At 29.1% G+C, this 13,172-nt stretch overlaps 1 protein-coding gene across 1 annotated transcript in view; it reads right to left on the bottom strand.

Moving 5' to 3' along the window:
- Positions 1–12,478, bottom strand: part of C901 — a 61,650-nt gene extending 49,172 nt beyond the window's left edge. The window contains exon 1 of the mRNA XM_072527995.1: positions 12,175–12,478. Coding sequence (XP_072384096.1) covers positions 12,175–12,264 — 90 coding nt within the window. The 5' untranslated portion in view covers positions 12,265–12,478. The remainder of the gene's footprint in view (positions 1–12,174) is intronic.
- Between the last annotated feature and the right edge of the window lie 694 nt (positions 12,479–13,172).

Raw genomic sequence — 13,172 nt, 5'->3', positions numbered from 1 at the left:
ATTTTGTATTATATTAGCATTCCGTAGTATTATTATTATTACATACTGATGAAATGATTGTAGCTCTCTTTTTAAAGTTCTTCTGATTTATTTATTGGCGTAAGTAAATCCACCATATTCTTTTTTTTTCCATGTCGTTGTATAACTTGACTTTAGTTAAAATTTTTATTATTTCTTTATTTATATATAATTCTATCCAGTTTCTTACTTTTATTTGACGCCTTTAATAGCTGCTTTTTTCCATTTCCCTTTAAGTCTTTCTCTTTCTATAAGTTTCTGGTTTCTATCTGGTAACTTTCTTAATCAGAAAGTTGGTTTTCTTCTTGTTTCACATCAGCTTGTTTCTGTTCTTAGATTACTCTTCTTCTTAGTTCTCGATTTTCCGTTCTTATCGGATCCATAAATTTTTCTTAGCTTTTAAAGAATTTTTTAAAGTTTTTGTTACAATTTTCGAGGTCTTAGTCTCCTGAAGTTCACTTAGACACACTTGTTTATTGTACTATTACTAAAGTAGTACGCATAAGCCGCCAGATTACGTTATTGTACACACTTCACATTTTATTTCACTTCACAGTCACTACGACTACTACTAGTAGTAGTTCCACTTAGTAGTAATGAAATGAAGACAAGTACAAATGAAGACTTCAGAGAGGAAGTCAACAGCACAGTGTAGTAACATATCGATCCCATCAACCCGGAAACCAAATGAGTTTGATACTATAACACACTATAGTATTTTAATCTCTCATGGTCGTGGAATAGGTTTTGTGGTAATTAAATCATGGAAATTAAGAAATAAAACAGAATAGATATATACCTCAATATATTTCATCAATATAAACTCTACTGAAATCATCAATAGTTTTATTAGAAAATGGTTAAATCAAATTCCATACACCTTCCCATTAAGAAACCTAACACAAACAAAATACAATTAAATAAATTATGAATAACTGTCTTTATTTGGAATGTGTTGTTTTTGAAAAAATTTACTTAAATTTATTACACTTCTAAATGTTAAGTCTCTATTTCAAAGCAAATCTACAACTCGTTCCTTCAACTTAGTTTACAATCTACTAACTATATATTCCCAATCAACACCTTGTAGCATTTGTAAATTCCTTCATATATATTGAAATCCCCTCGTATGTGTTAAAATATCAAAAAGTATTTTCAATCCTCTTTGCGTCGAGAGTTGATATGAAGACATTTTAAGTTTGTTTATATCACGGAAGCATATTCTTTGATATTTTTCTTTGATTTAAGCCGCTCAATACTGCGTTTTAACACTAGAAGCACCAGAGCGGTCATTTTGACTGCTTTTCATTTTTGACACTCTGTATTACCTATTCATAAATGTTTTAGAAACTTGATATTTTATGACTTTTCCTAGATCTATTTGAAGATTATAATTTCTCTTTTACAGGTACTTAGCGTAATTACTTTTTAAGATATGGTAACGTATACCTAGAACTACCATATAGCATTCATTTTGACTGCTTTCTATTTTCGACCCTCATTAGTCTAGAGTATTACTCATTCATATTTATTTTACAAAATTTATCATTTGGGACTTTATTATTTACTTGAGGATTATAATTTCTCTTTTACAGGTACTTACAGGTACAGGTATAATTACATTTTGAATATATTTAAGTATGTTGATGTCTACCTAGAAAAATGCGGTCCTAATGACGAGGTAGTCTACGTTTTGTTCTGCTTTTCTGGGAAGTTTCTACTTATTTTATGTATAAAATACATCGAAAATATTTGTTATTATGTAGTTTGAGTATACTCTTTGCAATTGCATGTTCAATCTGTATTTTGATTAATTTTACATTCTGATTTTTATTATTTCGGCTGTTATCATGTCTCGCCGATATTTGACTCAGCAGGAGCTATTAGAGTGTCTACAGAATTTGTCAGAAGATGAATCTGTAGCAGAGTTATCTGATGAAGATGTATCCGATGATGAAGTTGACGAGTATGTGCCTAATACAGTTGATCAAGGACATTCATCGGGCAGTGATTCTGAAGGTGAAGTTAAGATTGAGGAGATGCCTAGTACTTCTGCTTCAACTTCGAATGCAGACTTCAATACATCTTCAGAACTTATTACCAACCAGGTACGAGGAATTCGCAGAAGCAATTTAGAGAATTCTTCCATAGATACCATAGGATGGGAGTTACTTGACAACAATGCTAGTACACCAGGTAAGCACCTATATTATATTAGTAGCTTCTATTTATGTATTTACTTAGGTGTATAATATTATATAAAACCGGCTGGTAATAGAAAATTCTAATATCCGTCATTTTGACCGCCAGTGGTGCTTCTAGGTATAAACAAATGCTGGTGCTTCTAGTGTTAAACAAACATCCATTTAGATCGCCGGAAAGATAATTGCGACACTCTCGCTGAGGCGTAGTCAAGAGCGATTGGTTTTAGCGTTACTACAAATTTTACGTCGAATTTGTATTTTTTTCATTATTCGTCCCTTTTCATGGAAATCTAGTGTGTAGTGGCAGTTAGTTGTAAAGTTCAATGTGGAGTTGCAGTCTAAGTGAGACTTTAAAAATAACCATTGTGTTTTCAGTTCTACCTCTTCCAGTTTTTTAAGTAGAAAAGTTTCCACAGTTTATGTTCCAGTGCCCCAACTTCCAACCTCAATAATTCGCAGCTTGATATGCAGTTTTTGTTCGTGAGGCAGAGAATTTAAGCCCAGTTCTACTCCCAGAAATTCCAATGCAATCCAGGTAACTTTTGTGTTTAAATTTTAAAGGAAAAATAAGAATAAAAATTTTTATTAATAATTGCTTTCTTCATTTAAAAAGATAATTTTTTATTTGTAATAATTTATTTCTGTTATAAATTATAGCCCAGTAACAATATTAAGTGTCTCTTTGTTAATTTTGTATTTACTTTTGTAACTATCTATATAGTAATTTATGCCATTTATTTTTGTAACTGTTTATGGTGAGACAACAATAAATGTTTAATTTTTTTTTCTAAACCATTTCAAATTTATGTTTATTACAATTTTTCCCCAAAACAATTTGTTTCTCACATATGTCGTTACAATTTAGCGCATTAAAAAGATATATTTTTGCATTTCCAACAATTATTTCAATAGTTACAACTAGTTGTTTTAATCGTTATAATTTGGCACCTCGAAGCAGCGTTCATATTTTTAATAGCTAGTGGTACTTCCTGTTATTTTGTTCATCCATTTGTTGCAGGAGATTCATGTAAGCACCCCTTTGTTTCATTTTTGTAGTTGCCCCAATCCAACCCCCTCGCCATTCAACTTATCCACGACCCAGCTACTCCAAATAAACCCTGAGTGCCGTTCGTATAAGTTTCGTTTATTTTGCTTGCCCTATCTCTACCTCCAGTAACTTCTGTCCCCAATTTTCAACCTCCTATAATAATGTGGTAGGCAAAATATTTCGTTACAATTTGGCGCCCCCAACGTGGGGCATGTTTTAAATTTGCGTCAACGTCAAATTGTATCTTCGTTACAATTTGGCGCCCAAACGCGTGTGGTCTGTTTATTCGTTACAAATTTAACACCCAACGCGGCTAGCATGTTCTAGATTCTAAACATTTATGCATCTGTAGTAGTTTTTCCCCAAGCCATATCTTTTTTCCAATCTTCTCGAGTTTTTCTGTCATTTATATGAAACCCCCTCTGTTTCATATATTGTTTTTTAATTTCATGTATTGTTTTTTGATTTAATGTTTTGTACAAAGGTGTGTATATATACTATGATTTATATGTTTTGGAAATGAAAAAAAATATTTTGAGATTGAATATTTAAATATGAATTTTAAATGATGTTTTGATAAGGAAATAATTTTTAAAAGTTATTGACAGTAACAATTAATACAGTTATTGTTTGCATTTATTTTTAATTGATTTGACAGGCTTTACAGAATAATCGGTTTTTGTAATTTTATTTGTTCAATTATTTTGAATAAATATAAGTATTGTTTCTAGTGACTTTTGTTTGAGCTGTGTAGTTGTGTTTTGCTCTTTGTCCCAGCTGTGTAGTTGTGTTTTGCCCTTTATCCCAGCTCTGTAGTTGAGTAGTTGTGTTTTTCCCTGTGTCCCCTTGTTCCCTACTAACCATCTTTGACGGTGTTTGTTATGCCACGGGTTAGTTGGAGATTGTGTTCTTCTTTGTCCCCTTTTGTTTTCCTAATTAGCCTATCTTAGATGGTGTTTTTTATGCCACGGGTTAGTTGGAGATTGTGACCGAGAAGTAGAGATTGTTTTTTGTGTTTCCTTTCTTGTTTCTGAATGACCACAAGTGTAATACTCGTGATCGGAGGTGCTGTTTAGATTTGTCTAGAAGCACTCTCATTTAGAAGTCAGAACAAGAATTGTTTATTTTGTGTTGTTTTGTGTAGCTCAATTAAAGATCAAGTTTTTAATATTAATAGTATTTTTGTGTACCCCCTGTATGTGCAGTTTATTAAGTCTGTTGTTTTGTCTCCCTCTGTACGTTTAGTTTATTGACTCTGTTTGTTTTGAACCATTTTTTTCAGTTACATTGTGTATTTGCTTTTACCGAATTTTTGTTGAATCAAGTCTATCCCAAATTTAACTGCTACTATTTCCATTTTCGTTTAGTTCAGTCTTCGTAAAATTACGTAGAAATATTCTCGTCGTATTTTTAATTTTATGAATCAAATAATACGTATTTGGAATGATATAATGATTCATTGCTTATATGCGAATTTTTCATGTCGGTATTTTGAATGTGAATGATATCAGTCTGTGTTTATTTCCAATTCGTCTAAAGTAAACATCCCATTTGTAAGAAATAAATATTTGTTTACGTTTATAAAATCGTTTATTTTGTATGCAAGGCCTGAGCTTCATATAAAGTTGTTTTTTTTTTCTTCTTCTTTGTGTTTAGAAAATTATTGAGTTTTAAATCAGCTGAGACCCAATTCTGTACGAAAATATAAGTCAAATATTTTCGTGAAAGAAATAAAGATTTTTTAAAGTTTAATAGTCCAGGCAATTTGTGAAAAATCCCCGAAAAAAAATGTTTTCTGTTTTACAGTCCATGTTTTGTCCGTGTTTCTGTATTGTCTTTTGTTTTATAAGTAGGAGGAAATATTGATACGACTTCGTTTGTCCATGGCTAAGGCCGATGTGTTAGTGACATAGAGCGGGAGTATTGTTATGTTTCTTCTGTCTGTTAGTTCCGTGTCTTTGTGTGGTCAGATGATGTAGTGGAGGTATGTTAGTGGTACTAAAATGTATTAGTTTGTGGTTTGTTCATTGTGTTTTTGAGATATCATGTAGGACGTACAGGAACGTGACCTGGATTTATGTATCCTTGGATATTTCTGTTAAGTAAGACTGCGTTTTAGGAGCATTCCCTTTTGTGAGTTGACATTGTTGTGGTCTTCTAATAAAGTTTATTAGATCAAATGGAAGGGTTAAGCCTTTCTATGTGTTGATATAAGACTACTGGCTAAGTCTCAGCAGCATTCCTTTGTGTTGTGGTGTTTGTGATGTGATGTTCATGATTTGGCAGAAGCGGAGGTACAAACACTTGCATTGTCTATTGTGACGCTTTGATATGCTGAGGTGAAAGTACCTGGCAACCGCTTATCGTGAAAATATTTTTTATGTTGACTGTGAGACCACGTTCGTGAAACATCTAGACTAAGAAGACTATATATATATATATATATATATATATATATATATATATATATATATATATATATATATATATATATTAATTTTTTTTTAATTTAACTTTTGACATTGATTGATTATAAAATCTATCAAAAAATGTACTTGTCAATTTTGAAATGTTATATTAACAACTGCACGGCTAGGGTTCTTGACTGTTATGACCATATCATGCAAAATGAAGTATTTGAAAGCTCGAATGTCAGAACTGACAATCAGCTGGTGAGATTGAGGGAAAAGTTTTGTAGATGCCAACATAAATGTTATGATATAATAAAATAAATTGAAGAAGAAACCAATAATTAAAAGTAGAATATGGAAGAATCAATTTTGTAGTATTAGTGCATGGTAAATTTGGCTAAAAGTGTTTAATTTTAATTCAGTGTTTCTGTGTTTTTGCTGATGTATTTATTAGATTAATTTTTGATGTTTCTTCACATTAATACCATAATTAATGCTACAGATCTTTTAAAGATAAGATCATTTACTTAATTGTTTCTCATATTAGATGTATCGCTAATAACATTCTTTTATATGAACTGATGATGCTCATTGAACAGTGGGCGAAACGTCCTCATTAAATAGATAAATTAGTACAACTCTTGTCTTTTTTATCTCCAAATTGACCGAAAACATCCCATTCACTTACGAGTGCACTTTTTTTTATATTAAATTAAAAGGTCATATTCCTTAAAGATATATATTGATTTATAGTATCAGCAATCGGTCAGGAAATAAAACTCTATTTGTTCAGTCTCAATATTTCGTCACGATTTTGTGACTTCTTCAGGAGAAAACTGTAAATTTATTAGAATAATTAATGATTATATGTAAACAAAATGAATATTTTAATACTTACAACTATAAGAATGAAAATTTAAATTTTTTTGGCATATCTAAATAAATGACATATTTGTTTGATTTTATTTAGGAGTTATGGTAACCGCAATATTTTATAGAGTGAATTCCTGTTGTACAATTTTCAGCGAGTAGGTTAAAATAAACAATTACTATGACAGTATTATTCATTTTATAAAGTGGAAAGATGGAATTAATAGAATTGAGAAAGAATCAGGAACACGATAAATTGATCTATAAAATGTAATTGATGGTATGTAGTCAGTTACTGCAATACTGATATTTAGGAATGTAATAAAATTATAGGTACAGTTACTAGAGAATTACTAAGTTTGTGTTTAAAGGTTAAGATCTATCATATTATATATTGTTTAGTATGTTGCAGTAGATATTACTTAAATGATTGGTGTCTGTCTTATAATTCATAGATTCAGGAGTTTTATTAATGTGTACCATTTCAAGGAAAAGCCGATTTTTATAATTATCAACTTGTTCCAAGATTTTTACATTATTAAAGTTAAAGTTATGTCCTGTCTTGAAGTGGTGGTTCACTAAGGCACAAGAGTTTTTTTGTATGTTACAGTCACTTTTGTGTTGAGTGACACGTTTTTTAAGTCACTGTTGACTTTGACCAATATAACAACTTTGACATTGACTGAAATTTATTCTATAAATTATATTACTCATTAATGAATTTGGAGTTTTAACTTTTATTTTTGAGAATAACCTTGAATTTAGAAGTGGATTGTATTTAATTAATTTAATGTTCGGAAATGTTTTGAAAAGTGGGACAATTTGGTCTGCTAAATTTTTTATGAAAGGTATTTTTTTATATGAAACTGGTTGTGGATTATTTATTAAAGCTCTATTGTAAAAGTTAGTGTTATAAATAAGTTTTTTTAATATATGTTTTGGGTAGCCATTGTTTAAAAACATTTCAAAAAGTTTCTTTAAATTGACATCTAGAAAACTCCGATCACAGATTGTCGTTACACGATTTTTCATAGATACAATTGTGTTAAATTTTTGACTTCTAGGATGATTAGAATAATAATTTATAAATCTGCCGGATGCAGTATCTTTTTGATACCAATCTAATATGATTTTTTTATCATTAGTTCTTATGACTTTGGTATCTAGAAAAGGTATACTATTTTCATTTTCATATTCGACAGTGAATTGAATATTTTGATGGAGTGAATTAAAGATCGTTTGTACTGTCTGAATATGATTGAATGGTACACTGCATATTATATCATCAACAAATTTATAAATAAATGCTAGTGAAAACGGCAATTTTGAGATTCCAAGGTCTAATAAATGGTCTAGGATAATTGTTGCTAAAATAGGACTAATAGGACTGCCCATTGGTGTTCCAAATATTTGTTTATAGAATTTATCACAAAAACAAAAATATGTGCTGTCAAATAAGAATGTTAATAATGACAGGAAGTCTTTCCTAGATAATGATGTGAGTTGTTCTATTTTAGACCATTTTTCTTCTATGATTTCAATGATTAACTTTATTGGGATGTTAATAAACAATGACACTACATCTAATGATATCAAAACATAGTTATCTGGTAGCTGAATTCCATTTACAGCATTGACAAAAGAAAATGTATCTTTTGTATTGAAACTTAGCTCATTTTCAAATGCCTGTGTAAGTATATTTCCCAAGAATTTGGATAGGTTGTAAGTTGTGGAGTTTATAGTACTTACAATTGGACGTAGTGGTATATTTGCTTTATGTATTTTTGGTAGGCCATATAATTTGGGTATGTCAGAATTGTAAATTTTTAGTTCTTTAGCTTGTTGTTCTGTAAGCTTATTTTCGTTCTTTAAAGTTTTTATTAATTTATTATATTTAGTTTGGATGGAGGTAGTCGGATCACTGTTAATTTGGGTGTATGTTGTATTATCTTGTAAAAGAGTATCTACTTTTTGAATATAGTCTAATTTGTCCATTGCGACTGTACATCCTCCTTTATCTGCTGGTAGAATGTATAAGTCAGGATACATATACAAAAGATACATTTTCTTTTGTCAATGCTGTAAATGAAATTCAGCTACCAGATAACTATGTTTTGATATCATTAGATGTAGTGTCATTGTTTACTAACATCCCAATAAAGTTAATCATTGAAATCATACAAGAAAAATGGTCTTAAATAGAACAATTCACATCATTATCTAGGAAAGACTTCCTGTCATTATTAACATTTTTATTTGACAGCACATATTTTTGTTTTTGTGATAAATTCTATAAACAAATATTTGGAACACCAATGAGCAGTCCTAGTAGTCCTATTTTAGCAACAATTATCCTAGACCATTTATTAGACCTTGGAATCTCAAAATTGCCGTTTTCACTAGCATTTATTTATAAATTTGTTGTTGATATAATATGCAGTGTACCATTCAACCATATTCAGACAGTACAAACGATCTTTAATTCACTCCATCAAAATATTCAATTCACTGTTGAATATGAAAATGAAAATAGTATACCTTTTCTAGATACCAAAGTCATAAGAACTAATGATAACAAAATCATATTAGATTGGTATCAAAAAGATACTGCATCCGGCAGATTTATAAATTATTATTCTAATCATCCTAGAAGTCAAAAATTTAACACAATTGTATCTATGAAAAATCGTGTAACGACAATCTGTGATCGGAGTTTCCTAGATGTCAATTTAAAGAAACTTTTTGAAATGTTTTTAAACAATGGCTACCCAAAACATATATTAAAAAAACTTATTTATAACACTAACTTTTACAATAGAGCTTTAATAAATAATTCACAACCAGTTTCATATAAAAAAATACCTTTCATAAAAAATTTAACAGACCAAATTGTCCCACTTTTCAAAATACTTCCGAACATTAAATTAATTAAATACAATCCACTTCTAAATTCAAGGTTATTCTCAAAAATTAAAGTTAAAACTCCAAATTCATTAATGAGTAATATAATTTATAGAATAAATTGCAGTCAATGTCAAAGTTGTTATATTGGTCAAAGTCAACAGTGACTTAAAAAACGTGTCACTCAACACAAAAGTGACTGTAACATACAAAAAAAACTCTTGTGTCTTACTGGACCACCACTTGAAGACAGGACATAACTTTGACTTTAATAATGTAAAAATCTTGGAACAAGTTGATAATTATAAAAATCGGCTTTTCCTTGAAATGGTACACATTAATAAAACTCCTGAATCTATCAATAATAAGACAGACACCAATCATTTAAGTAATATCTACTGCAACATACTAAACAATATATAATATGATAGATCTTAACCTTTAAACACAAACTTAGTAATTCTCTAGTAACTGTACCTATAATTTTATTACATTCCTAAATATCAGTATTGCAGTAACTGACTACATACCATCAATTACATTTTATAGATCAATTTATCGTGTTCCTGATTCTTTCTCAATTCTATTAATTCCATCTTTCCACTTTATAAAATGAATAATACTGTCATAGTAATTGTTTATTTTAACCTACTCGCTGAAAATTGTACAACAGGAATTCACTCTATAAAATATTGCGGTTACCATAACTCCTAAATAAAATCAAACAAATATGTCATTTATTTAGATATGCCAAAAAAATTTAAATTTTCATTCTTATAGTTGTAAGTATTAAAATATTCATTTTGGTTACATATAATCATTAATTATTCTAATAAATTTACAGTTTTCTCCTGAAGAAGTCACAAAATCGTGACGAAATATTGAGACTGAACAAATAGAGTTTTATTTCCTGACCGATTGCTGATACTATAAATCAATATTTAAAACAGTACGGTCGAAAAAATAATTTGAAATATGTTATAAATCTATCAATAGCAATTTCAGTTTGAAGTATTTCCGTAGAACTGAAAGTTACGGAAATAAACTTTTACACCCTCTTTAAGATAATCAATAAAAATATGATTTATCTGAAAGAAGAGAAAAATAAGTAAAGATAATTATGTATTGTATGTTTAATGACTGTTTCATAATCACCTTCAGCTATGATCACTATGTTATTGCTGCAGCTCAAAGTATTGCATTTTTATTATATCTAAATAATAGATAACACCATCTAATAATAGAACACCTATTTGGCATAGTGAATGTTCTGAGCAAATTAGTTGATTACGTAGAATCAATTATTCATAGAAAATAAGACACGTTTTTGCATATTTTTTATATGATTGACATAATTAACATATTCTTGTATATACATATACGGCATACATTTAAGATCGGACCTGGTTAAGAACTGTTAAAAAATTAACGATTTGCTAATTACTGCTCAATGATTAGTTAAGAATAGTAAATGTAGCAATCCGTTAGAAAATATCTATGACTATATTATATTTTCTTTTTATCTCTGGATTGTGTTTTAGGTGAATTTTAACCAAATTACCACTTTCTAACTAAATACAGTTTTAAAACCTACAAGCAAGTAGTCACGTTATTTTCATGGAATCAAATTAGAGACGAAATTGGCTTACGGCATTTGTAGGCTCACAATTTAAAGTTAGTTTCATATTATATTCAAATCATCTTTACGGCAATAAAACTGCCACAAGAATGTCTACCAAAAATTTTTCATTAAGTAAAGTTAGAATGTTTCATTAACAATATACTTATAAGTAAGTGATATTATATATATATATATATATATATATATATATATATATATATATTTATATATATATATATATATATATATATATATATATATATATATATATATATATATATATATATATATATATAATTGGATTGGATTGGAAATTCTGTTTTTGGTTATTACTTAAGCGAGATATGGGATGAACTATTAAGAAAATTGAAATTGAACTTGAAAAACTATTTTATTGAAAAATATCTCTTACCTTATTTTGTTTTTTAATGCAAAAGTATTTACTATTGACAATATTAAAAGTAGGTAAAATATAAATGGTGGAAATCTTGTAAGAGTTGACAAATCTACTTCCTAGTCATTATCTTGACGTTTGGTGAAACATTACAAGAATAATAGTTTTTTCATATTAATAAATTTGCGGAATAAAGGTAATAATGTTGCTAGCAATAGCAGCCTTAACTTCAAACCTGTAAACATTTTTATTCTACCAAACCGAGAAATCAGAAACTGTCGGGATCATTTGTGTGCGTATGGAGAAAAGTGGTATAACGCAAAGAATCTGTTTGTCACAGAATTTTATAATAAAGATATTCAAATTATTATCAAATGCTCGTTTAAAAACTGGTATATTTTATAGAGAGACTATGTCAATCAAGTCTTGTCAATTAATGATTAATTATGGGCGGTTTCCAACATTCTCATATAAAATATGTAAAATGAAGCAATTATGACAGAGTTTAATAATTTAATTTTCCAATGTAAGAATTTCAGATATCAAACAGTCACGACACTGCTAAATAACAGAACTAAGCAAGTATGTGATTTGTTTTATAAAAGTTAAATTTACACCAGGCAAAACTTGTAAAATTAACAATAATCGGTGGTAAATGGATCACCTCAATACCCACCTATAAATAATAGAAGTTATAACACAATTACCTGTTTTTTCCATTTCGGCATATATCTAGCACACCAAATAATATTTATGAATAAAAATATGAGTACAAACCACAGCGCACTTCGTATCATGATCACTGTGTAAAGACATACAATTACTTATTCTCTTTTAAGATTTAAATTATAATTATTCTGAACGCCGTTTTTAAAAATCAATATAGTTATCAATCAATGACAATCGGTGCACGAGAGATTGTCAAAAGTACCATGAACTTGAACGCGAACTGTTAACTGAACACTAAACCAGAGACCGAGACTAAGACGGTGACCTGAATTAGCTCTTTCATTATTGCTTTAGATAACTGTAAATGGAAGTAAGAAGCCTCTAGTAGCATACTAACCAGATGCATTTTAAATTTACGTTATTTACGTTGATAACCAATTCAAGTCGTGGACTCCTTAAAAAGTGAAAGAGGAGAAATGTTTAAAATTGTTTTAATATATCTAATTAACTATATCCATGGAAACTTTTTTAACAATACTATTGCTTGAACTTGATTAAGGTGTACGGAACTGTACAGTATTAGCATTTTTACCACATATAACCAGTACTACATATTTTAAATTAAATATTCCCGAAAAAATAAAATGTATGCATATTTCGTCATTGTTTTTTCTTTGTACAAAGCATGATGATGTTTCGAAACACTTCATAAACCACTACATATCACAATTCATAACCAATGCCTTTAAAATGGACACTAAACATAGGATTTTTTAACCAACATGGTTTTGCTAAATCGTAAATGATACAAGCTTAATCAAATTTGGATTTTACCAACATCTTGTAAATAAGAGTCAATGTTTTACTAGTTTTACTATCGGCTGCCCATGCATTGTGTGTAACAGTTTTTATAAAGTTAAGATAAAAGTAAATATATATATATATATATATATATATATATATATATATATAAGTCCAGTTTGATAAGGTACTTTAGATATAGACTAAGTATTTGAATATCATGTTGCCAAACTGG

This window comes from Diabrotica undecimpunctata, chromosome 4, assembly GCF_040954645.1.
Source record: "Diabrotica undecimpunctata isolate CICGRU chromosome 4, icDiaUnde3, whole genome shotgun sequence".
Lineage (NCBI taxonomy): Eukaryota > Metazoa > Arthropoda > Insecta > Coleoptera > Chrysomelidae > Diabrotica > Diabrotica undecimpunctata.
The sequence above is the reverse complement of the archived record's forward strand: the minus strand, read 5'-3'. Positions and strand labels throughout refer to the sequence as shown.